Source organism: Mobula hypostoma, chromosome 29, assembly GCF_963921235.1.
Source record: "Mobula hypostoma chromosome 29, sMobHyp1.1, whole genome shotgun sequence".
Taxonomy (NCBI): domain Eukaryota; kingdom Metazoa; phylum Chordata; class Chondrichthyes; order Myliobatiformes; family Myliobatidae; genus Mobula; species Mobula hypostoma.
The window spans coordinates 23,606,508-23,634,109 of NC_086125.1; the positions used below are offsets into that span (position 1 = coordinate 23,606,508).

Sequence of the window (27,602 nt, forward strand, 5' to 3'; positions counted from 1 at the left end):
CTGGGTTGTCAAAGTAGTTAAGTCCAAATTATTGCAGTTCTCGGTATCAGCAAGTTTATCCTAATGTTCTCTAACAGTCCTTGTATTTTTCTAGAGTACAAAAGTATCAGGAATTAGTTAAATTTGTACGTCTGTATGAATGTGTGTATTAAAATTATGGACATTATGTATTCATCATTCATGTCCCACTTGACTATATGGTTCACTTTTCAATGTTATTTTTATGGATGGAACCTGAGGTTGTAGACAGCAGATAAATATGAGGAATTTTAAGACAAATGCCTATTGACTGTTTAAATTTTAATGTAACTTCATACCATCAAAATGCATTAATAAGAATCTAGAAAATATAATTGTCTGCATAAGAGGATTTTTTTTCTAACCTAAATAAAATCAGAAGGTACTAGGAAAATAAAACATGCTTTTAAGATTTTAGGTGAAATATTATGCTTTTTTTTCTGATGGGCAAGTATTTTTCACATTGGTTGTGTAGTTTTTCATTGATGCTATAATATTTCTTCTACTGTGAATGCCTGCCTGCAAAAATGAATCTTGGGAAGTATATGGTGATATCTCTAGTTTGAACTTTGAAGTTACTTGTATGAGCAGTGGAGGGTTGTAGACATTTCACTGAAAGTAAAAAGGAACTCTTATGTACTTTTAACAATTGACTTCTTTGAATTTCCTCCTTTTACTGACCATCTTTCAATTTTACTTTGCGCTGTTTTGGAGTAAGTGTTTAAGTATGTACATTTAAGGTCTTTACTGTGTACAGAGATTTGGGGTTATTTACTGATATGTGCTTGAATACTCTAGGAAGAGCTCGTGAAGCCTTGAAAATGTAACCTCATTGGTCTAGTGTATCCTCAAGCCCAATTATTTTGTATTGGTTAACTGAAAAATGTGTCATGTATTATTGTGAAATGTAACTTAATTTTGTGTTTGTTCACGTGTAATGTGAATAGACAGTAAAGTAGATTCGGCCAGGTTGTTGCTGGCTGGGGCAAAAACTCTAGTCTCTTGCCTGCAGAGAATTAAAGAAAATTTTGAGCTTGAGCTGAATTCTTTGACCTGCGAATGAACAACATTCTTGTTCCTTCTGATTGTCCAATTCTCACACACTTACAGAGCTGACGCACTCCACCTTATAGTTTGGTGCTACAGTTACAGGATATTTCTCTTGGAATGAATGAGGTATCATTGTAAGGAGCAGTGGGCGTGGTTTCTCAATTGCATTGAAAACCTGTAATTTAATGTTTTTTTTTAAATTTTGTTCAGTACCAGTAAATTCCAGCATGAAGGAGAGTGCCGTGAGCCGGCAAAGAGAATACAAACTGGCCGCACTGCGTGCCAAACGTAGTGGGAACACTGCACTCGCAACAAAATACTACCAAATAAGCAAGGTGAGGTTAATATCGAACTTTGTGTTTCAAATAATAGCAATTTGAACAGGATGTGAGTTGTCTGAATGTGCCCATTAGAATGGACATTGTACTGTATATTTCCCACTATAGCCACTTGACTACATTCACTTTTTAATGATGAGATTATACTAAAAATTATGAATAGTGTTCCCAGGCAATGAAGGAACTGGTGATGTATTAGGTGCAATAGTAGCCTGTTTTAAAAAAAATAATTAAATGGGATCCCACCTTGGTATATGTTGAAGCAAAATGTGAATCTGTAGGACAGTATGGTGTTAGCCTGAAGTGAACACAGAACAAATTTTAAAAATAATTTTAGTTACATAACCTACACTAGACTGATCTCTGCTTGCTATTAGCATGGATCTAACCTGAAATGTATTTGGACTGTTTCTGTTGCTTCTATAACCGGACCAGAATGCCAAACTACGTGCAACTAACTTGTCATTTAGAATGCAGCCTTGTTCAGAGTGTCCATTGAAATGATTGGGAAAGTAATGGGATGATTTAATCAGTATCTTGAGATAGATGGTTCTGTACCTGAAATAGAAAGTGTCCACCTTCATCCCTCCATTTAACATTCCTAATCTTCATACCACTGAAATTGTTAAAGAAGTTGGACTTTAAATGAAAGGTTGTTAAGAAGTGAGGGTGTTGGGGTGTTGTTGAGAATGGGTGGATCAAGATGGTAGGTACAAACCAGCCATGATGCCATTGAAAGTAGAAACAGACTTGAGGAAAGTGAGTGACTTCCCAGTGGCCAACAGTTTTAATTCCACTTTTCATTTGCATTCCAACATGTCAGTCCATGACCTCCTTTACTGCCACGATGCGGTCACCTTCTGGTTGGAAGAGCAACACCTCATTTTTGTCATGTTAGCCTCCAAACTAACGGCATGAACATCGATTTCTTTAACTTCCAGTAATTTCTGTCCCCTCCTCCACTCCTCTATCCATTCCCCATTCTAGCTCCACTCTTATCCTTCTTCCCACCTGACTATCACCTCCCTCCTTTCTCCCATGGCCCACTGTCCTCTCTTGTCAGAATCCTTCTTCAGCCCTTTACCAATTCCACTGATCACCTCGTTTCATCACTCTTTCTCCTCTTCTCCCCCTGCCCCCACCACCTTATTTTGGATTCTTCCTCATGCCTTTTCAGTCCTGATGAAGGGTCTCGGCCTGAAACATCAACTGTTTATTCCCCTCAGATGCTGCCTGACTGGCTGAGCTCCCCCAGCATTTTGCATATGTGTTACTTTAGACTTCCAGCATCTGCAGAATCCCTTGTTTGATTTCCTCTGCTTTCTGTTTTTTCCAGAGTACCTGGATGGAAACGATAGTGTGATTACTCCAGCTAGGCCACTGACTTCCATACTTAGTAGAAGCTATGGTGAAAATGTAAATTAACTTCGCATGTTTAACAGCATTTTGTTCTTTCTGTTCAAATTAGAAATTTGATCCCTTTCTTGAGGCACTGGATAGAGGAGAGACTGTGGACTTCACTAAACTGCCGCCCCCTATTGGTATGTATTTGTATATCAGTATTACATTGTTACATCAGTGTATTTTCAAGCTTCTGCAAGCAGTCAGTTGATCCAACACCTCCACCTGTTACCACACCCCACCACCACTACAACAAAATCAGCCACTTCTCTCCACAGCCCCTCAGTTCCTTTCATCTCCCCCAACCCCATGCACTGCCATTTTCCACTAAACACTCCACAACTCATACCCACACTGACACAGTCACTGTCCGATTGTGTTTTCATATACCTTGCTGCTACCTAGAAGAGTTCCTTATGCCAAGTGCCACTTTATCATTTTGTGACAGTCACCTTATGTACAGATACTGCAGCACCTAGCAATACTTTATGTACATATAATTAGTCTATGTACGTAAGCTAATCTTGTGTATGGTCCCTATAAAATGTATTCACCCCCTGCCCTAGAAAGTTTCATGTTTTATTGTTTTACAACATTGAATCACATTGAATTTGATTTGACTTTTTTGACACTAATCAACAGAAAAAGATTCTTTCGTGTCAAAATGAAAACATATCTACAAAGTGATCTAAATTAATTACAAATAAAATACAAAATAATTGATTGCATAAGTATTCACCCCCTTTAATATGACACACCCAATCATCACTGGTGTAGCCAATTGGTTTTAGAAGTCACATAATTAGTTAAACAGAGATCTGTTTTTGGAGACCTGTGAGCAGTCGAGGTGTTTCAATTGACTGTAGTAAATACACCTGTATCTGGATGGTCCAACTACTGGTGAGTCAGTATCCTGGCAAAAACTACATCATGAAAACAAAAGAACGCTCCAAGCAACTCCATGGAAAGGTTACTGAAAAGCACAAATCAGAAAATGGTTACAAGAAAATCTCCAAGTCACTGAATATCCATTGGAGTACAGTTAAGTCAATTGTCAAGAAATAGAAAGAATAGGACACAGCTGTAAATCTGCCTAAAATAGGCTGTCCTCAAAAACTGAGTGGCCGTGCAAGAAGGGAACTAGTGAGGGAGGCCAACAAGAGACCTGTGGCTGAGATGGGAGAGACTGCGCATACAACAACTATTGACCGGGTGCTTCAAAAGTCTAGCTGCGATTTCTTGCAAGTTGATTTCAACAGTGGCTTTCTCTTTGCCTCTCTCCCATAAAGCTTAGAGTTTGCCAGAATGCACATGGAAGTCTCTGAAGTCGGATGGAAGAAGGTTCTGTCGTCTGATGAACCCAAAATTGACCTTTTTGGCCACCAGACTAAATGCTGTGCTTGGCATAAACCAAACACCACACATCATCAAAAGCTTACTACCGTGAAGCATGGTGGTGACTGCATCGTGCTGTGGGAATGCTTCACCACAGCAGGCCCTGAAAGTCTTGTGAAGATGGAGGGTAAAATGACTGCAGCAAACTACAGGGAAATCCTGGAGGAAAACCTGATGCAGTCTGCAAGCGAAATGTGACTTTGGAGAACAATTGTCTTCCAGCAAAACTATGACCTCAAGCATAAAGCCAAAACTACACAGAATGGCTTAAAAACAACAAAATTAATGTCCTAGAGTGGCCAAGTCAGAGTCCAGACCTCAATCCAATTGAGAATTTGTGGCTGGACTTGTAAAGGGCTGTTCCCTCACCATCCCCATGCAATCTGACAGAGCTTGAGCAGCTTTGTAAAGAAAAATGGGGAAAGATTTCAGTGTCCAGATGTGCGAAGCTGATAGAGACTTATCCACACAGATTCAAGGCTGTAATTGCTGCAAAGGTGCATCTACTAAATACTGACTTGCGCAATCATTTATTTTGTGTTTTATATTTGTAATTAACTTAGATCATTTTGTAGAAATCTGTTTTCACTCTAACATGGAAAGTCTTTCTCTGTTGATCAGTGTCAAAAAAGGCCAAATTAAAGCCACTGATTCAAAGTTGTAAAATAATAATATATACACCCACACATATTTCCTCACTCAGAATTAGTTATACATTGTGTTTTATAGAAATGACTTTATTTCTTGCATCCTTCACATACGTGAGTAAAAACCTTTACGTTACGTCTCCGTCTCAATGTGCAATCATAGTAATTTATAATTTTACAGTCAGTGTAACATAGAGTACACTCAAATCAGCATGAGTTAATCAGCCTGATGGCCTGATTGTCCTGGCTTTTATACTGTGGTACCGTTTCCCGGATGGTAGCAGCCGGAATAGATTGTGGTTGGGGTGATCCGGATCTCCCCAGTGATCCTTCGGGCCCTTTTTACACACCTGTCTTTGTAAATGTCCTGAACCATGGGAAGTTCACAACTACAGATGCGCTGGGCTGTCCGCACCACTCTCTGCAGAGTCCTGCGATTAAGGGAGGTACAGCTCCCATTACCAGGCAGTGATACAGCCACTCAGGATGCTCTCAATTGTGCTCCTGTAGAAAGCTCTTGGGATTTGGGGGCCCATACCTAACTTCCTCAACCGTTTGAGGCGAAAGAGTCGCTGTTGTTTTTCACCACACAGCTGGTATGTACAAACCACGTGGGGTCCTCGGTGATGTGGATGCTGAGAAACTTAAATATGTTTACCCTCTCAACCCCAGATCCATTGATATCAATAGGGGCTAGCCTGTCTCCATTCCTCCTGTAATCCACAAACAACTCCTTTGTTTTTTGCAACATTGAGGGAGAGGTTGTTTTCTTGACACCACTGTCAGAGAGATGACTTCTTCCCACGTTATTGTTTGAGGTGAGGCCAATCAATGTAGTGTCGTCGGCAAATTTAATTCGCAGATTAGAGCTGTGGGTGGCGACACAGTCATGGGTATACAGGGAGTAAAGGAGGGGACTTAGTATACAGCCAGGATCCAGCTGCACAAGGCAGAGTCAAGGCCGAGGTCTCTGAGCTCCTTGTTGAGCCTGGATGGAATTATAATGTTGAGAGCTGAACTGTCGTCCAAGAACAGCATCCTCACATAAACATCCTTCTTCTCCAGATGTGTAAGGACAGTATGTAGAGCATGGGCTGTTGCGACATCTGTCGATCGGTTGTGTCGGTAGATGAATTGTAGGGGTTCCAGTGTGTGTGGTAGCAAGCTGCAGATGTAATCCTTGACCAGGCCCTCAAAGCATTTGCTTATTATTGAGGTGAGTGCGACAGGACACCAGTCGTTCAGACATGTTACCTTGGTCGTTTTCGATACAGGGATAATAGTGGATAATTTGAAGCAGGAGGGCACTCTACACTGGGAGAGGGAGAGATTAAAAATGTCAGTAAACACACCTGCCAGTTGTGCTGTGCACATCCTGAGTACTCGCCCTGGGATGCCATCGGTCCCGCAGCCCTGCAACTGGCCACTCGTTGGAAACATCTGCATACCTCAGCCTCAGATGACCAGGTTGCAGGTTGTAGCGGTGACTTTCCTCGGAGCTTAGTGACATTGAACTGACCATAAAAGTGATTGAGCTCATCTGGGAGAGCGGCCGCGATGTTGGCGGCACCACAGCGTTTGGCTTTGAAGTCTGCGATGGGATGCAGCCCTCGCCACAATCACATGTGCTGTTCGTTGTGAATCTTGACTTAATCTTCTTCTATTGTTGTTTTGCAGCCTTGATAGCTTTGCGCAGATCATAGCTGCTTTTCTTGATCTCTAGCTGATTGCCGGTGATGTAGGCTCTATGTCGAGCTGTAAGTGCTGTCCACACGGAACTATTGATCCAGGGTTTCTGGTTCGGGAAGACCCTGACCAACTTCTGGGGGACAACATCGTTGATGCACTCCCGGATGAAGCTCGTGACTCAATCAGTGAACTCGGAGACATCCTCATTATGGAAGACGTTTCAGTCGACGTCATTGAAGCAGTTCTTGCAGCATGGAGGCTTATTGGTTGGACCAACAGTAGACAGTTTTAACTATGGCCGGCTCTTGTTTCAACTTCTGCCTGTACGTCGGCAAAAGCAGGATCGAAGAGTGGTCTGATTTTCCAAAAGCTGGGCGAAGGAGAGCTTTGTAAGCATTGCAGAAGGGAGTGTAACAGTGGTCAAGTATTGTTTTTATATTTAGTGTTTTTTGTTTTTTAATTTGTATTGTTTTTCTATGCTGCATTGTATCTAAAGTAACAATCATTTTGTTCTCCTTTGCACTCGTACTGAACGATGACAATGAACGATCTTGAATCTCAAATATTTTGACTATTGCAGACAGTGGTTCTTGTAAAGTGTAATGGGAGCTCGTTCTTGCTGTTTAATCTGGGTGCTTCTGAGTCTTGTTGACTTTAAGAAGTTATTCATAAATATAGAATTAGTTTAGCTACTATATTTTTATTCAGGTGTAATTTTTCTTCCTAGATGCTATACCAAAGGCCCAGCAATCAGTCCCGGCTCCCTCAGCTCCAGTAGCCGCTCCTGCACAGTCAGTGACTCCTTCAGGTGAGTCTTGAATGCATGTGGTGGATTCTTCCATTAATACAGAATAATCTTGGTGTTTTCCTTTCAGTTTTCTTTCCTCCAGTTGTTTTGAAGAATTGATTTCTTTTTATGGAATATGTTTCGTGGTGTTTTGAGAATGCCGTGTGAAAGCATGAAAAAGAATAGGGTCTTTAGCTATTGGTAAGATGTGCTATAGATATTCCCAACTCAGTAACATTTTGCCACTTACATTGTTGACCTGGAGGCATGGTTGCTGGATTTGCTGAGGATGCAATGATAGCTTGGGAAGTAAGTTGCGAAGACGTCATGAGGAGGCTGAATTAAAAGGTAGATGGCTTAAGTAAGTAGGGTAAATACCATCTTCGGGCAACAATCGCGGGAGATCTACCTGAGATCTAGCTCAACATAAAGTGATCACCCACCCTCTGACAGCATTTGGAAATATTACTATAGGCTTGTACTCTATTTTCCACCCCTCCTTCCAATTCATCTGTTGTATCTGTTATATACAGAATGTTTGCATTATTGATTCTGAAGCAGTAGGCATCATCTCACTGTGCATGCCAATACACGCATGCAATTTTATTCTCCAATACTGCAGTGGAACAGAGCAGTGAAAGTGCAATTGGCAGGTGTTTTAAAAAGTTTAGTATTCTGCTAGAACGCATGTCAAGTATCCTCCTTGAATGGAACTTTAAGTTCTGCCCTTGTCCCTGTAGAGGTCTTGCCCTTAATTGAAGCTTTAACTTTCTTATCCACAGCAATTCCCTCTCCCCCTAAAGATGTCATGGAAGCCCTTCAACAAAGAATGGACAAGTACAAGTTGGCTGCTACACAGGCTAAGGTTGCAGGCAATGACCGGAAAGCAAGAATGCATGAACGCATAGTTAAAGTAAGCAATCTTCCAGAATGACGCACTGTGGGCAACCTTTTGAATTAACCTGTTATTTCTATTATATTGTTCCTGAATAATAAAATATTTAAGTTGCTGTCTTCGTTCAGGTCAGCTCTCCTTGGTGTAGTGTGTCATTTTAATATACACTCTGTAGAAACTTTAAGTATCTTCTGTGCCTAATAAAGTGGCCACTGAGTGTACGTTTGTGGTCTTCTGCTGTTGTAGCCCATCCACTTCAACATTTGAGATGTCCTGACGAAGGGTCTCGGCCTGAAACGTCGACTGCACCTCTTCCTACAGATGCTGCTTGGCCTGCTGCGTTCACCAGCAACTTTGATGTGTGTTATTTGAGATGTTCTTTCAGAAATCTCTTCTGCGCATCACTGTTGTAACAACACATGTTTATTTGAGTTACTGTCACCTTCCTGTCAGCTTGAACCAGTTTGACCATTCTGTGACTTATCTCGTTAACAGAACTGCTGATTACTGGACTTCTTTTGTTGTTTTTTTGTACCACTTTCTGTAAACTCTAGAGACTGATGTGTGTCAAAATCCCAGGAGATCAGCAGTTTCTGAGATACTCAAATCACCCCGTCTGGCACAATAATTCAACGGTCAAAGTCACTTAGATCACATTTCTTCCCCATTCTGATGTTTGGTCTGAACAACAGCTGTCCTTTGACCATGTCTGCATGCTTTTATGCACTGACTTGCTGCCATGTGATTGGTTGATTAGACATTTGCATGAATGAGCAGGTTTACTGGTGTGTCTAATAAGACCATAAAACATTGGAGTAGAATTAGGTCATTCAGCCCATCAAACCCACTCTGCCATTTCATCACGGCTGATTTATTATCCCACTCAGCCCCATTCTCCTGCCTTCTCCCTGTAACACAACGCCCTAACTAATCAAGAACTTACCAACCTCTGCTTTAAATATGCCCAATGATTTGGCCTCCACAGCTGTCTATGACAATGGGTTTCACAAATTCATTACCCTCTGGCTAAAGAAATTCCTTCTCATCTCCATTCTAAATGGACATCCATGTATTCTGAGGCTATACGCTCTAGTCCTAGACTCTCCCACTATAGGAAACAGCCTTTCCACATACAGTCTATCTAGGCCTTTCAATATTTGATAGGTTTCAATGAGATTCTCCCCCCCGCCCCCGAAATGAATGCAACATTGCATTTGGCTTCCTTACCACTGACTCAACCTGCAAGTTAAGGAATCCTGCATGAGTACTCCCAGTCCCTTTACACCTCTGATTTCTGAATTTTCTCCCCATTTGGAAAATAATCAATGCCTTTTATTCCTTCTTCCAAAGTGCATGATTACACACTTCCCTCCACTATTATCCATCTGCCACTGAGTGTAATTGTTGATTGTAAATAGAAATTAAAAATTAGGAGATGTGTGAATTGGTGTTCGTACTCACTTGCAGGTGTATATGAGGTGAAGATCTTCTCTCCCTGCTCTATTTCTCATTGATCATCTTGTGTGAGATCATCTTCAGACTTTGCTGTTATATCTCTTCCATTACTCAAATTTGACTGTTGTGGAGCAGCAAAAGCTGAATATAACAATTCCCTGCATTCTTGACCAATGTTTTACAATCTTTTTCCAGCAATACCAGGATGCCATTCGAGCACACAAAGCTGGAAGGAATGTTAACCTCAGTGAACTTCCTGTGCCACCAGGTAAAGAATATTTTTAAAATTAATCTTAGTCGTCTGTTGTTAGACCTGTGACCAGTGGTGTGCAGCGGGCTAAAGTCAAACACAAAATGTTGGAAACTCTTGACGGGTCAGAAAGCAGGCCTGGCGCAAGAAATCGGCTCTACACATCAGACTGGTGATTTTTTTTTTTCTCTTTTTTTGGAAGATGAATCCCCCTTGATTTGGGCAGATCTTGCTGCACAAGCATTGAGACCCTTAATCTGTGCAAATGAAGGGCCACAAACTTGGATTTGTTTTATTTGTCATATCTGCATTGAAATGTACAGTAACCTGCATAAGTTGCATCAAATTAAGTCAGTAAGAGTTGTGCTCGGCAGCCCACAAGTGTCACCACACTACCAGCTTCAAGGTAGATTGCACATAAATCACTTACCCTAACCGTATGTCTTTAGAATCTGAGAGGAAACCAGAGCATCCAAAGGTCACAGGGAGAACGTACAAACCCCTAACAGACAGTGGTGGAAATTAAACCCTGGTTAAAGGTGCTAGAATAACGGCTGTGCTAACTGCCACACCATCATGTTGCCCCCGAAATGCTGACTGTTATTTCCCTCCATGGATGCTGCCTGATGCATTGAGTTCCTCCTGCATTTAGGGTGTGACAAAAAACCGGAGCAGTCATGGGAGAACATGCAAACTGCACGCAATCACTGGAGATCAGGATCAAGCCTGGGTCACTGGAATTGTTAGGCAGCAGCTCTTCAGTGTTAGGCACGGAAATGCTCTCATTCTGCCCTGCAGAGCTGACGTACGGTTAGAATGACAAAGTTTTTTGAATCTTGAATCTTGAATCTTCCAACTGAGCTCCTGTGTCAGCCAGTTTGTGCTGTGCAGGGTGTAATTCTGTTGGCCTACTGTTTTTCATTTCTAGTGTTTCATTCCTGAAACAGTGACTTCACAAATTTCTGCATAAAAGTTGGTTTAAATGACCAGTCATGATTACCTGTGTTTCTTCACAACTGCCCACATCCCTCTTTGAACCAAACAGGCATCAGAGGTGACACAGTATCTATTACAGTGACAGTGACCTACTTCAATGCCTGCCACTGTCTGTAAGGAGTTTGTAGTTTCTCCTCGTGAATGCATGGGTTTCCTTAAGGTACTCCAGTTTCCTCCCACTTTCCAAAGACATACAGGTAAGTAGGTTATTTGGTCACGTGGATGTAATTAGGCAGTCAGTCCAGAAGGGCCTGTTACCGTGCTGTATCTCTAAATAAATGGTAACTGGAAAGGTGATTAAATGATTTATTACCTTTTTTTTAATCCCTGGCATGTATCTTCAGGTTTCCCACCTCTTCAGGGATCAGAAAATTGTGCTCAGAATCAGACCATTGCGGGAGTGCTGGAGAGTGCAATGAAGCTGGCTAATCAGGAGGTGGATGAAGATGGTGACCATGAGGAGGGTGAGGTAGGTTCTTATGGGTAGTTTTAAATAAATAAATATTTTTCCATCCCGCCCCTAACGAAATGTCTTCATGTACAGTACTATCTTCTAATAGGGTTTGTAAATGTGTTGCCAGCTCGCATAGAAATGAGCTAATATAAAGCATAGTTCTGTGATTCAGTACAGTATGCACAGTAAAACTGAATCTGCCATTCACTTGTTTTGAGTTCCTAATGGCTCGGAATGCAGCTCATCAATGCGTATGCCAAGTTCACTTAATTGGACACTGATTCTAAAATAGATTAGTTTTCTTAGTCACATGTACATCAAAACATCAGTGAGATGTGTTGTTTGCTTTAATAACCAACAGGGTAAGGATGTGATGGGGAAAGCTTGCAAATGTTGCTATGCTTCCAGTGCCAACTTAACTTGCCCACAACTTACTAACCCTAACCCGTACACCTTTAGCATGTGTGCAGAAATTGGGGGCACCCGGAGGAAACCTACGTGGTCACAGGGAAAACATACAAATTCCCTTGCTGTCAGTGGTGGAATTGAACTTGGGTCACTGGTGCTTTAAAGTACTGTGCTTGTGCCATGATGCTGCCCTAAACCTAGCTATTAATAGTAGCTGATCTTTCTGGAGATGTATAACTGAAGGGACTACTACTACGTTGACTCAGGCCTAGGGGGCCAGCGTCGGGCACGATGACAGACTCTCCACTTTTCCCTCTCCCTCATCAGTGTGATCAGTTCATCTACATTAGCCGCGCCGCTGTCTTCTAGGAGCGTGTTGACCATAGTCTTAGGAGGGCGCCCAGGGTTCATCCTCCCATGCTTGGGCTCCCATATGATGACTAAGCTGGCAGATAGGTCGGGGTGGCGTAGACAGTGCCCCGCTAGTTGCAGTCTTCTCGCCTCGATTTTAGTGGTGAGCATCGGTAGGTCATTATAGAGCTCGACATTTGTCACGTGCTATTGCCAACACACGTCACGAGCCGTCCAGAGCATTCATGTATAGCAACCATCTAGAGGCTTTTGCATAGTCTTGGTGAGTGTCCACATCTCATATCCGTACATGAGAATGGACTCTATGACTGCTATGACAATCTCCTTTTTAAGCCCTCTGGTCAGGTTCGACTTCCAGATTTCCTTCATGACGTTCATAGCTCTCCATGCCAGCGCCTTCCGTAACTGAAGGGAAATGAATGAGAATAGAGAGGAAAATTGCTGAAACGTACTCAGCAGGTCAGAGCACCATGGATTGATGACCTTGCATTGGAACTGATCAGTTCCGGAGGAAAAATAAAAATGGAAAGATTAGTTACCTGAAATTGTTGAATTCAGTATTGAGGGCTTCAGCATGCCCAAATGGAAGGTGAATAGCTGTTTCTCAAACTTGCCATCTGTCTTGTTGAAACATTATAAGACGCCAAAGATTGACGTGTCAGAGTGAGAGTGGGATGCAGATTTGAAGGGACAGGCAACTTGAAGCTCAGAGTTATGCTTGTGGGTTAATAGATATATTCTACAAAGTGATTAACCAATCTGCATTCTTCTTCCGCGTAGAAGGCGGCATGGTAGCATAGGGGTTTGCGCAATCATTTTGCAGCGCCAGTGATCGCCAATTGGAGTTTGATTCCTATCACTATCTGTAAGGAGTTTGTACATTCTCCCATGACTGTATGGATTTCCTCTGCTCCACTTTCCTCCAAAGACATATGGGTTGGGATTAGTGAGTTATGAGCATGCTATGTTGACTCTGGAAGCCTGGCGACACTTTTGGGCTGCCCCAGCACAATCCTTACTGATATGATTTGATGCAAATGATGCTTATGTTTTGATGTACATGTGACAAAGCTAATTTTTGGAGGAGACTATTAAATTGGAATAAGGTTGAGTGAATTAGAGCTTTACCTGGAAGTGCTATTGGGCTTTCAGAATAGTGGGAAGGGCAAATGTTAAAGGACACATGTTGCACCTCGTGAGTGTTGTGAGAAAGAGGGTGGTTGTTGGAGATGGGGAGGTACAGAAAGAATAGTTCCTTCAATGTGGTGAGCAGACTCTGGTGGTGGCATCTTGTTGTGAGAGCTTGGAGTGTGAGGGCGTGTGGTCAAGGTGACTATGCACATAATAGATATCAATTTCTAAACTATTGCCTGAGATGGAGATGAGTAGGTTATGGATAATTGAAAGGCCTAGAGAGAGTGTACTGTAGGGGTTGTTTCCAACGAGGGGAGAGTCCAGGACTAGAGGGTACAACCTTAGAACGCAAGGACATCCCTGAGGATCTCCAGAGATGAGGAAGAATTTCATTAAACCAGAGGGTGCTGAATCTGTGAAATTCATTTTCATAGTTGTCTGTGGAGGCCAAGTCATTGGGTATATTTAAAGTGGAGATTGGTAGGTTCTTGATTAGTAAATGCATCAAAGGTTATGAGGAGAAAGTGTAAGAGTGAGGTTAAGAGGGAAAATAAATCAGCAATGAATGAATGGTGGAGCAGACTCGATGGGCCGATTGACCTAATTCTGTCTTGTATGGAAATAAGAGCAGACTGGAATATGACAGAAAAGCGATGAAATATTTAATTTTTGTCCATGAGTAGCACCAGTACAATCATCACTTCACTTGAAAGTCAAGGCAGGTGTCTGGAGCAGGACTGATCTGGTTGATCTACATGTCCTTGAAAGAGATGGGTATAGCTTTTGTATTCAGCTCCATGAGGTTGCTCTGCCTTTTATAAGATTGTGGCTGATCTGATCATCACTTCAGTCTGCATTTCTGTTTTCCTTTCACCCCCTTGTCAATGTGAGAATAGATTCAGTCAGTTTGTGTAGGGGACTGCCTGGGCCTCTGTGCAAGGAATCGGGAAATTTTCTATGTGTTGAAGGCTATTAGAGGTGTTACAGAGGTAAATAAGAAAAGTCTGGATGAGAGGAGGAAGGAGACAAAGTGGGACCAGAACTGGCTAAAGCAGTGGATCTTTCAGTAATCCATTTGGGTGCTTTGTAAAGTGTGTGAATGTCCTGGATGAGCCTGCATTTGGTTCTGCTCAACCATTGCCTGAAAACCCTAGAGCTCAGTTTCCGGAAAAACCCTTTTTCTTTTAAGACAACTGGAGTAGGCAATATGCAGTCTTTGGTTGGTGTCTTCAGTATACATTAAAGGAAGTATCTTAACCACTCTGCGATAGATGTGCTCTTTAAGCACATTGTGATGGATGGGTGAGGCACCTCTACTGAGGAGGGAAGGAATTGTTTGAAAGAAATAAGCTAGACAGCTTGTTCTCTCCCGGCAAAGCAAGTGGCAAGGAGTATGGGGTAACCGATGGTCATCTTCAGGAACACTGGATAATTTTGAGCTGCCCAGTGGATGTCTGAATTTAGTAAGTAAATAAGAAACTAGCAGAGGCCAGAGCTGGAAACTTGGCTGAAGAATGTGAAGTAAAATTTTAAATGAATCTGAGACAAGAACTAATACCTTTTAGTTAATTCAATATCTTTTCCATATCCAGCCTTTCTCGCACTCTTAGTTCCTACGAGATGGAACAGACATTTCCTGTTGGTTAGAAATTGTAACCCTGGTCTGTCTGATATAGATTGGCAATGGTGCTCCTAAATGTCAGGTCCAGGTGGATTTTATTGGCTTTGTGTTTAAAAACTAGTTGAAGCATTCACCCTGAATGTTGTACTTCACATAAGTGAACTCAGCTGTTATTTTTTTTGCCAGTAGTTTTATTCTTTCTCTGCCCAAAGAGAATGATTTCTGTACTAAATGAAGCATTGAATATGTAGTTATTGCAAATGGCTGGAATATGACTGGTAATACATATTTCTCTCGTACCCTTTTTCAAAGCCAGCGCAAAGGACGCCTGCTCAAAGATCTTCTCAGCAAGCACCCCCTCGGACATCAGCACCAAGGGCACCGCCAGCTGCCCCCAATGGCTCTGAAAATCCTGCACCGAAGCAGATGTCAGGCAAAGGTAGTTTTGAATTTGATCTTTGAAGAACAGTCAAATATTTGCAAATGATGCAAAGTTGGTTTTGTATTTTTCATTCAGTATAAAGTCTTCTATAGCATCAAAGAGTTTATATTCACTGCTTTATCATATGGTCTTGAGGCTCCTGATACTTGCTTAAACTAATGACTTGTGCCTCTTTTTGTAATCTGTTGAATATAATCCTTTACAAAGCAAGGGCTGTATGTATACGCAGGAATCTGCAAGTTTGGTTATGTAGCCAGACATGTGGAGTTCGGTGATTAATGAGCCCTCGTTAAGTCTCAAATCTTTTTTTGAAAAGTATGAAATAATAAATTAAAAATAAATTTACAAGTTCAATTTTCATAAAAATCACCAAATTAACAAATGAAGATTAGGTAGTTAAAATTATTCTTGGAATCAAATCCCCCTCCTCTTTGGGTGTTTCTGCATAGGAGACTATCACTCCCTGGCTACTTTCCCAAGTGACCTGTTGGCATGTATGAAAATTCCATTCTGGCAATGTCTTTCAGGATCACAGAACTAAATGTTTTGAGATCTGACTGTTTCTTTTTCTTTTTCTATTTCTAGTCCCCTTTGCCAGAGTTGCACTTAACTCTTGCAACCCTCGCTCTCTCTCCCTTTCTTATATCGTTACATCCCTAAGAACAGACTGAATGCTACACCTCCTGGTATGTGTGACTCAACATGGCTTGATATCATCCTGGAGCACTTGCCCAATCATTGACTGTGTAGTTATTGCAAAGTGGGACTTGGGAGTCCTAGTGCAGGATTCCTTCAACTTGTAGGTTGAATCAGTAATAAGGAAAGCAAATGCAATGTTAGCATTCATTCTGAGAGGACTAGAGTATAAAAGCAAGGATACAACGCTGAGGCTTTATAAGACATTGGTCAGACTGCAATTAGAGTATTGTGAGCAGTTTTGGGCCCCTTATCAAAGAAAGGATGTGCTGACATTAAAGGTCCAGAGGTGGTTCATTCAAATGATTCCAGGAATAAAAGGGGTAATGTACGAGGTGAATTTGCCTCTGGGCCTGTACTCACTGAAGTTTAAAAGAATGAGAGGTATAGAAACCTATCAAATTTGGAAGTCCTTGATAGATTTATGTGGAGAGAATGTTTCCTATAGTGGGAAAGTCTAGGGCCAGAGGGCACAGCCTTCGAATACAACGTGCCTTTAGAACAGAGGTGAGGAAGAATTTCTGGAGTCGGAGGGTGGTGAATCTGTGGAATTTATTGCCACAGATAGCTGTGAAGGACAAGTAATTGGGTATATTTAAAGTGGAGCTTGATAGGCTTTTGATTAGTAAGGGCGTCAAGGTTATGGGAGAAGACAGGAGAATGGGGCTGACGTGGGTAATAAATCAGCTATGATGGAGTTTCAGAGCAGACTCGATAGGCCGAATGGAATAATTCTCCTATATCTTATGGTCTTGTCACATTAGCATTACAGTACACAGAAGTAAACATCGCACTGAACCTCTCCTTTGTTTTTATTCCATCTTACAGCTCAGCAGCAGTTGCAATTCTTGCAGAACAGGAAAAAGCAGTTCATGCAGGCAGCCCTGAAAAAGAAACAGAAGAATGACATAGAGGGAGCTAAATTGTATCTTCGGCAGGCTAAAGGCCTGGACCCCATGATTGAGGCTGCCAAAAGTGGGCTTCCTGTAGATATTACAAAGGTAATTAATTTGCTTTCTGAAGTAATGTCCTTACCTTTGGGGTAAAAAAGGAATAATTTACAAATACATTGTACAGCTGTATTCCAGAGATGAATTTCTCGACACATGCCAGTGATAATAATTCTGATTCTGACTTTAAATTGCTGAAACCCTTTTTATTTTGTAGCAGAGTAACGATGCAAAAATGGCAGCTAATGTGCATAAACAGCTAAATGATCTTTTTCTTCTGTGATACTTGATGGACAACAGGAAATGTATTCCTCGGTATGATATCCTGGTGTCACTTTATGACTATCTGAAGCAGACATCCCACCCTGCAAAAATTCATTTCAGGGAGGTAGCACCATCAATTTGTGGGAGACTCCCAGAACTTCCGGGATAGGTGGGATGTTTGCTGTAGAGTAGCTCCTTAGCAGCTAGCCAGCTAGTTTAAGTAATGTTAGCTATGCTAATGAACGTTTGACACCTGTTAAACTTCACCTCAACATGTCATTTACAGTCTTAACCCACCACAGGCAATGGAAGAGTCACTGCTGCAAACAGTGCAGTGAGCAACATTGTCATTATTTTTCACCCCTATTATACAAGGGTACACTTTAGTGTAGTCTGAGGTGATGTACATTTTATATTTTCTTTTTTCAGAACACTGCTATGGCGCTCGCGCTCTCGCTCAAAAAAATCGATTTCCGGGATATTGTATATAATTTGCGGGCATCAGGGAGCCACTATCAATATATGATTGGGAGACTCCCGGAACTTCCGGGAGAGGTGGGATGTCTGCTGAAGGGATGGGCAGGGCCTCTGAGTAAAGTTTCATCCAAAAAGACAGCAGCTGTACCAGGAAATGCCAGTGGCATTTTGTTTTGTTCAAGCCTTTGGTGTGTGATTTAAGTCAAATGGTTTAATCAGTGTTGCTTGCCAGTGTACTGTGGCGAGTAGATATCTTCTAATGTGGAGAAGCTCATAAAGTCACAAAAATTAGAAAGCTTTTGACAAGAACAGCCCATTCGGCCCAACAAAACTTGCCAAATTCTTATTCACGTAGTGTTGAAATAACTATTGAGTTTAGATTTGAAAGTCTCTAAGGTACTACTCTCAACTACCTGATTAGGTAGTTTGTTCCATGTGTCCACAACTCACTGTGTAAAGAAATACTTCCTGATGTTAGTCTGAAATCTCCCTTTAACCAGTCTCCACCTATGTCCCCATGTCTTCGTTGATGGATTATTTTGAAGTAGCAGCTGGCATCCAGCTTGCTTATACCCAAAATTATTTTGAGCACTTCTGTCATGTCTCCTCTCATTCTGTGTCTACTTAGGCTAAAAAGATTTAATTCTTTCAGTCTTCCTTCCTAGCTTCTGCCTTGCAGACCTGGAATGAATCTGGTCTCCCTTCTCTGACCCGCTTGGTGGCGCAATAATACCAGCGCCGGACTCCAGAGCAAAGGTTCCCGAGTTCGAATCCAAGTTGGGTTGAGCGTCGAGCTAGCAACTCGGCCTCGTGAAAACAAGATTAGCTTGCTACAGAAACACCGTCATGACGGTGCCCCGATAACTCCACTGCCGAGTTAAGGGCTATTCTTCTTCTTCCCTTCTCTGAACTCTAGTACCTTCACATCCCTCACAAAATATGGAGACTAAAATTGTACACAGTACTCAAGGTGTAGCCTCACAAGCACATTACACAGCCTAAGGAGAATGTCTCTAGACTTGAACTGGTGGTAGACCTGAGGAGAGCTAAGACACCGGTGACCCCTGTTTCCATCCAGGGGTCAGTGTGGACATGGTGGAGGATTACAAATACCTGAGGATACGAATTGACAATAAACTGGACTGGTCAAAGAACACTGAGGCTGTCTATGAGAAGGGTCAGAGCCGTCTCTATTTCCTGAGGAGACTGAGGTCCTTTAACATCTGCCGGACGATGCTGAGGATGTTCTACGAGTCTGTGGTGGCCAGTGCGATCATGTTTGCTGTTGTGTGCTGGGGCAGCAGGCTGAGGGTAGCAGATGCCAACAGAATCAACAAACTCATTCGTAAGGCCAGTGATGTTGTGGGGATGGAACTGGACACTCTGACGGTGGTGTCTGAAAAGAGGATGCTGTCTAAGTTGCATGCCATCTTGGTCAATGTCTCCCATCCACTACATAATGTACTGGTTGGGCACAGGAGTACATTCAGCCAGAGACTTATTCCACCGAGATGCAACACAGAGCGTCATATGAAGTCCTTCCTGCCTGTGGCCATCAAACTTTACAACTCCTCCCTTGGAGGGTCAGACACCCTGAGCCAATAGGCTGGCCCAGGACTTATTTCCTGGCATAATTTACATATTACTATTTAATTATTTATGGTTCTATTACTATTTATTATTTATGGTGCAACTGTAATGAAAACCAATTTCCCCCAGGATCAATAAAGCATGACTATGAACTCCACTGAGCACGTTATATAGTCCAACATTCTATGAGTCTTTCTAGTTGCTTCTGTGCATTGTCAAGATGTTGATAGTGATGAGTCTACGAGGACGCCCAAACCCTTCTCATAAGATGCGTTTTCTAACTCAAGACTCCCATTGTATATTTATATCTAATATTTCTCCTTTCTGTATGTAATATTTTACATTTACTTACATCAAATTTCATCTGCCCACATCTGGATTTTGTTTAGACCAAACTGTACTGATTCTGCTGTTTGAATGTTATCAGCCTTCCCCCTAATTTTGCATTATCTGCAAATTTTAGTAGTTTATTTGTTTTGTGCTTATCCAAATTATCAAGGTAAATTGAAAACTGCAACCCCAAAATTGATCTCTGCAGAACCCCACTTTTAACATCTTCTAGGTGTGAAAATGGTCCTTTCATCATAAATCGTTTTCTGTTTTTGAGCCAATTCTGCAGCCATTAGCATACTGTACCCTGAATCCCTACCTCCTGTAATTTGATTATTAACCTCTTGGGAGTATCTTGTCAAAAGCCTTCTCAAGTCCAAATGAATGATATCAATTGCTCTATTGTTATCATAAATTTTAGTTGCCTCGTCATGGAACTCCAGCATATTAGTAAAACATGCCTGTTCTTATCAGCTGTTTTTCCATCTCATTGTTTATTAATGCTTCCATCATCTTACCTATGATGCACTTAAGCTTGCTAGTCTATAGTTACCAGGGTCAGTGCGGGCACCCTTTTTGTATACTAGGGCAATGTTAGCCCATTTCCAGTCTTTGGGGACTTCACCAGTCTTTAGTGACTTATGAAAAATACTTTGGGGGGTTTGTATATATAATCACAGACCTCTTTAAGTACCCTTGGATATATGTTGTCTGGCTTTGGAGATTTATTAACTTTCAGCCTTTTTAGCTGAAGTAGAACCTCAAGACACCCATGTCACTTAAAACAACCTTTTTTCCTACAGTTGTTGGCATATTGTTAACATCTTCACAGGTGAACACTTTAGCAAGATATGAGTTAATAGTATCCGCTATGTCCTTCTCTGCATAATTTATAACCCCACTATAATTCCTAGTACATTGAACTTCCTCCTTGACTTTTTTTTTACTACTTTGAGTATTGGAAAAAATCTCTTGGGGCCAATCTTAGCATTATCAGCAATATCCTTCTCAGCCTACTTTTTGGCTCTCTAAATTTATCTCATATTTTCATATGCCCTGCAGTTAATGTTATTACTATTTTTTTGAGTTCTTTATACGGCTGTCCTTCAATATTTTGTATGTATATATTCATTCATCTATGTAGTTGACCTATTGTTTTTATTGCTTCTCCCAACCTTGGGTATGAACATTTCCTGCATACGTGTATTACCTTTTTAAATCGACCCCATTGTTCCTCAACTGACTCAACGTCAAGCAGTTACTTCCAGTTTACCTTCTGAAGTCTGCTGCGTCTGCACAAACTTTGCCTTCTGAAATGTAATTAAATGGCTTTTGTTATTACTGATATACTGTCCCAAAAAACTTTGAGGCTAGCAACGTTGTGATCGCGTGTTCCTAAAGGTTCAACAACTTTCGTACTCAAAATTCTATCCTGATTGTTACAGAATGTCAAATCCAGACAGTCCTCCCCTCTCATTGGTGCACTTACGTATTAGGTCAAAAAACAATCATTCAATGAATTGTTACGCACCAGCAGCAATAGATATGGAATTGAGTCAGGTTTTTATAAACAAACAACGAAATTTATTAACCTCTACTCAAAAACATAGAAAAGTAAACAAAAGACTAACTTAAACAGAAGTTAACAGTGTTAATGCGTCTTTAGTTATCAAACAGTTGAACTTAAAGGCAATTCTTAACAGAATTCTTAAAGGCAATTCAAACAGTCTTAAGTTCAACGAGTCCAGGTGATTTATGAAATAAGTGAGAGGAGAGACTTCCCGAACCAGCGATGACGAAAAGACGAAAATGCTGACGCAGATCCCAGCCAAGAAATGCCTTGTCCGAAGAGATCACGAAGAATTAGATTTCTCACAGTAACTGACCTTTCGCAGGAGGTGGTCACCACACAACACCCAAGACCATGCAGGGGTTAACCAAAAGTGTGTGCCACAATACCCATATGGACCATACCAAATGTCAATCACAGAATGCCGTTCATTTCTTGGATTCGTACGAAGCTGGTGATTCTTCTGTCTCTCGCTGTCTCTGCTTCCACAATTACGTAACCACCAACTGTGACTCCCCAACAAAACAACTACGCAACAAACTACAGTCTTCCCTTTTATACCGGTTGGAACATGCCATCGCGTGACATTACATCACCCCACTATCACGACACTTGCATCATGCCAATATCACGAGACAATTACATCATGCTCATGGTATACTCACGGGACAGGTAACAGAATTCACTTCTCTGTAATCTATTGGTCACTGGGTTCTCTCCCTCAATATTTGAGAATTTAAAGTCTCCCATAACTATAACATCACCCTCAGAACTTACTTTTTTAATATTCTGGTGGTTGTTTATTAAAACCACTCAATACTAGGGGATCTATATCATGCTAAAATGTGGAGTAATATTCTGCTGGAGGAACTTTCAGTTCTATAAGATGCAAGAGCAGAACTAGGCCATTCAGCCTATCGGATTTGCTCAGCTATTCAATCATGGCCGATTTTATTTTTCAGCTTTGTTGTCCTCCCTTCTTCCCTTAACATTGCCTGTCAAGATCCTTGCAACCTCTACCTTAAATACCCCTAATGGTTTGACCTCCACAGCCCTTTGTCGCAGTAAATTCCACAAATTAACCACCCTCTGCCTAAAGAAATTCCTCATTTCATATTTGAAGGGACACTGCTTTAATTCCAAGCCTTGGATCCTAAACTCCCGTGCAAATAGAAAAATGCTCCCCACATCCACTCGATGCTGATGTTTCAGTTGAGCAGCATCTATAGAGATGGGGTAATAAAGAATTGTCAACATTTCTGGTAGAAACCCTGAATAGGAACAAAAACATCAACAATTCCTTCCTTTCTACCTTCCCCCATCCCTACAGATGCTGTTCACCCTGCTGACTTCCTCCAACAGATTGTTGCTTGTGAGGCCTATTACTGATCCAGATGGGGAGAACAGCTAGTAACCCATAGGAAGCATTGATTCAAGTCTTTGTTATCTTTGACGATTGTGATATTCACTTACCTGGTTAAGTTGTTTAGTAAGTGAGCAATCCTTGACCTTAAATTTTAGGTACCAGCACCCCCAGAAAATGAGGAGGACTTTGTGTTAATGCAGCAAAGAGGAGTAAACATACCCCAGAAAACAGCGGAACAATATGGCCAGCTGATGGAAGTTCTGAAGCAACAGTATGAGGTAAATGCATAACACAGCAATATTAGGATTGAGTGAATCCGAGTATATCAAAGCATCTGCAGTCAAAGTTCAAAGTAAACTTATAAAAATTTGTATGTTACCATATATATGATTCATTTTCTTGCATGCATTTACAGGAAAAAAGAACAACAATAGAATTTTATATAAAAACACTACATAAAGACTGACCAACACCAATGTGCAAGTGAAGACAAACTGTACAAATAAAAATAATACTGAGAAACACATACAAAATGCTGGATGAACTCAGCAGGCCTGGCAGCATCTCTGGAAAAGAGTACACACAACATCTCAGGCCGTGACCCTTCAGCAGGACTAAAGAAAAAAAGCTCAGGAGTAGATTTAAAAGGTGGTGGGGAGGGAAGAGAGAAACACAAACTGATAGGTGATCCCTGAAGTGGGAGGGATGAAGTGGAGAGCTGGGAAGTGATTGGTGAAGAAGATACAGGGCTGGAGAAGGAAGTCTAATAGAAGAGGACAGAAGGCCATGGAAGAAAGAAAAGGGGGAAGGAGCACCAGAGGAAGGAGATGGGTGGGCAAGGAGATAAGGTGAGAGAAAGAAAAGGGAATGGGGAATTGTGAAGTGGGGGGGGGTATTACTGGAAGCTTGAGAAAGTGATGCTTACGCCATCAGGTTGGAGGCTACCCAGACAGAATATAAGGTGGTGTTCCTCTGACCTAAGTGTGGCCTCATCACGACAGTAAACATCTTGGAATGGGAAGTGGAATTAAAATGGGTGGCCACTGGGAGATCCCGCTTTTTTCTGGCAGATGGAGCGTAGGTTCTCAGTGAAGTGGTCTCCCATTCTATGTTGGATCTCACCGATATACAGGAGGCCACACCGGGAGCACCGGACACAGTATATGACCCCAAAGGACTCTTCAGAAGTGTCACCTCACCTGGAAGGAATGCTTGGGGCCCTGAATGGTAGAGAGGGAGGAGGTGTAGGGACAAGTGTAGCACTTGTTCTGCTTGCAAGGATGAGTGCCAAGAGGGAGATCAGTGGGAAGGGATGAATGGACAAAGATGTGCTTGGTGGTGGGATCCCGTTGGGGATGGCGGAAGTTCCAAAGAATTATGTGCCTGGCACGGAGGCTGGTGGGGCGGTAGGTGAGGATGAGAGGAACCCTATCCATGGTAAGGTGACGGGAGGATGGGGTGAGAGCAGACGTTCATGAAATGGAAGAGATGCAGTTGAGATGGTGGAGGAACAGAAGCCCCTTTTCTTTGAAGGAGGAGGAGCTTCATCCTGAGAGCAGATGCGGCAGAGACGGAGGAATTGAGAGAAGGGGATGGCGTTTTTACCAGTAACAGAGTGGGAGAAGGTGTAGTCCAGGTAGCTGTGAGAGTCCATGGGTTTGTAATAGCCATCAGTAGATAAGCTGTCTCCAGAAATAGAAACCGAGAGATCGAGAAAGGGGAGGAAGGTGTCGGAAATGGAACAGGTAAATTTGAGGGCAGGGTGGAAGATGGAGGCAAAGTGGATGAAGTCGACAAGTTCCATATGGGTGCAAGAAACAGCAACAATGCAGTTGTCGATAGAGTGTACAATGTAGGCTTGGAACATAGACTGTTCTGCATAGTCGACAAACAGGCAGGCATAGTTGGGACCCATGCGAGTGCTCATGGCTATACCTTTTGTTTGAAGGAAGTGGGAGGAGCCATAGGGGAAATTATTTAGAGTGAGGACAACTTTGACGTATGCTGCTTTCTTATGGCAGTGCTCCATGATCTTAATGTTTTCTGTTTAAGTTATGGAATGGGTGCATTTCTCATTAACATTTGTGGAAGGGTTTCTGTTCCTCCAATTCGGCCATGAATGGTCCCAAGCCAAGCTGCCAAAGGAGGAGGGTTGGGCATGGGGCTAGCACCCCCACCCCATTTTTAAAAACCCAAAGCTACAGAAACTCCAAGGACCTTATCCCTGGGAGAGAAGGAACCTTCACATAGAAGACATAAAAATGGGCTACACCTGAGGACAATTTGAAAGACTGGCCCATGACAGAGTACACTGGCGAACTGCCTTTGGCAGCCTATGCACCACTAGGGGTGATGGGCTAAAGAAGAGAAGTTCTGGGACTACAGCCTCGAATCTTAATACAGTATCCTCAATTCCTTGCTGTGTTAGTCCATCTGTTTCGCGAGTGTCAGGTTTCATATATGGGATCGACATGGAGTTTTGGGAATCTCTAGGGAAGTGTCTTTATGCCAGCACCTGGAACCTAAAATGCATTCATTAATTGAAGTTATTTTGTGTTCTTACTGCATATAATTTATAACTGAGGATAAACTTGGCAGTTTCGACTGAACATTTGGCAAAGGTGGTGAAGCATACTGGGCAACAATAAGAACTTTGGAGGAATTTGGGGAAAAATTGATTGAAGCAATTACAATATCATGTTGCTCCAGGGCAAGGAGCTATTGTTCAAGTTCTGTCAGTTGGCATTAACAGTATTGGTAAACTGACATTAGCAAGGAAAGGAAATTCTGCACTTTTTGGGAGAAATTGAGAAAGATGAGCAGGGTCAGGGTCATACAGTACAAAAATAAGCCCTTCAATCCACCATTTTGTACCTGCTTCACTATCATTTACCAGCAGCTGTAATATTGTAATTTGTAAGTTGCTAGTTTTTAAAATTAACATTGTCAGTTTTATATTTTAAAATGAACGTTAAGCCTATTTTAAGATTTTCATGTGCTTGGTTGCCATTGTGATTTGGGTAGATCGGGTCAGATAAACTTCAGCTTTTTTCCCCAGATTTGCAAATGTACATTAGAGCAATATTGTAAGTGACAAATATTAACTTGTCATGGCCACATTACTCACTGGTGAAGAATGTTTTAAAAATATATATATATAGATTTTATAGTCAAATATACCAAATTACATTTGCAGACAAGTTGAAAAAGTTGAACTCCACTGGAGGTCAGCTGTGTATTTGGGTGAATTCTACTCTGCTGTTGCACCCAATAATAACCATTTCATTTGTGTGTCCTACTGCAGAAATGTATGAAGTACTCCAAGCAATACACCCACCTTGGCAATGTGTCAGAGACCACCAAGTGAGTTGCATGCTTTCACTCTTTTCTTTTCCAAACTGCATTAAGTATTTGATTTTCCGAAGTAAGCAGTAAAGATATCACAGTACAGAGTGCAGTAGAAATGCAATAGTCTGGCATTCAGTTGTTTGGAAATCATACGGGTTTGGCATCAAATTTGCTGGCTATCTTTTCCATGCTTCCTTTCAATTATCCAGGTCTGTTCGAAAATTGGTTACAAAGATTAAACTGCACTCATGGGCCTCTTTATTTGGTACAGGAGTGGAACTCTGTGTGATCTTCTACTGCAGTCACCCATCCACTTTAACGTTCGACGTGTTTGCATTCAGAGATTTTCTACTGCACGCCACTGTTGTAATGCGTACTTATTTGAATTACTGTTGCGTTCCTATCAGCTCGAACCAGTCTGGCCATTCTCCTCTGACAAGGCATTTTTGCCCACAGTGCTGCCATTCACTAGATGTTTTGTTTTGTACAATCCCCTGTAAACTCCAGGGACTGTTGTACGTGAAAATCCCAGGAGATCAGCATTTTCTGAGTTACTGAAACTACCCTGTCTGGCACCAATAATCATTCCATGGTCAAAGTCACTTAGATCACATTTCTTTCCCATTCTGAGTGTATGTTCTGGATAACAACTGAACCTCTTGCTTTTATGCATTGAGTTGCTGCCATAATGATTGGCTGATTAGATAAATACATTTACAAGCAGGTGTACTTAATAGAGTAGCCACTTCACATTTGTGTTTTAATTGGAGTAACATCTAATAATTTGCAAGCCTAGGTCTCAGGAGAATCAGATTAAAGATGAACTGTAATTCCATAGGGAGAAACTCTTGTCAGTTTGCATAGTTTTCTCAGCATTGTTGTACCTGATTTGTTGCCTAATTTTACGTTTTTTTTAATTCCATTGAGCAGATGCCGGTAGACAGATCCAATTTGTACCCCAGCTTAGACCACAAGAGCAGAGTTGTGTCGTTTAGTCCACTGAGTCGGCTCCACCATTTCATCATGACTGATCCATATTTCTTATCCGCCTCGATCTCCTGTCTTCTCCCCTTATCCCTTCTTCCCCTAATCAACCAAGAACCTATTAACCACCGTCCTAAATATGCATAAAGACTAGGCCTCCACAGCTGCCAGTGACAATAAATTCCACAGATTCGCCATTCTCTTGTTAAAGAAATTTCTCCTCATCTCTGTTCTAATAGGACGCCCCTCTGAGGCTATGTCCTCTGTTCCCAGACTCTCCCACCTTAGGAAACATCCTCTCTACATCCACTCTTTCAAGTCCTTTCACCATCGATAGGTTTCAGTTAAGTCACCCCTCATTATTCTGAATTTCAGCAAATACAGGCTCAGAGCCATCAAACACTCCTCATGTGACAAGCTGTTCAATTCTAGAATCTTGTCTGTGAAGCTCCTTTGAATCCTCTCCAATTTCAGCAGATCCTTTCTTGGATAAGGGGCCAACAATTGCTCACAATATGCCAAGTGAGGCCTCACCAGTGCTTTATAAAACCTCAACATTATATCCTTGCTTTTATATTCTAGTCCTTTTGAAATGAATGCTAATATCATATTGGTCTTCCTCACCACAGACATTACTTACAAATTAACTTTTAGGGAGTCTTGCACAAGGTCTCC

At 41.7% G+C, this 27,602-nt stretch overlaps 1 protein-coding gene across 3 annotated transcripts in view; it reads left to right on the top strand.

The window, feature by feature from the left end:
- Positions 1-27,602, top strand: part of cc2d1a (coiled-coil and C2 domain containing 1A) — a 135,295-nt gene that overhangs the window by 31,215 nt on the left and 76,478 nt on the right. For all 3 annotated transcript variants that reach the window (XM_063035825.1, XM_063035827.1, XM_063035828.1), the window contains 10 exons: positions 1,279-1,403; positions 2,875-2,947; positions 7,266-7,346; positions 8,108-8,238; positions 9,871-9,943; positions 11,266-11,390; positions 15,223-15,349; positions 16,877-17,049; positions 22,751-22,873; positions 25,900-25,958. In XM_063035825.1, the coding sequence (XP_062891895.1) occupies positions 1,279-1,403; positions 2,875-2,947; positions 7,266-7,346; positions 8,108-8,238; positions 9,871-9,943; positions 11,266-11,390; positions 15,223-15,349; positions 16,877-17,049; positions 22,751-22,873; positions 25,900-25,958 (1,090 nt within the window). The remainder of the gene's footprint in view (positions 1-1,278; positions 1,404-2,874; positions 2,948-7,265; positions 7,347-8,107; positions 8,239-9,870; positions 9,944-11,265; positions 11,391-15,222; positions 15,350-16,876; positions 17,050-22,750; positions 22,874-25,899; positions 25,959-27,602) is intronic.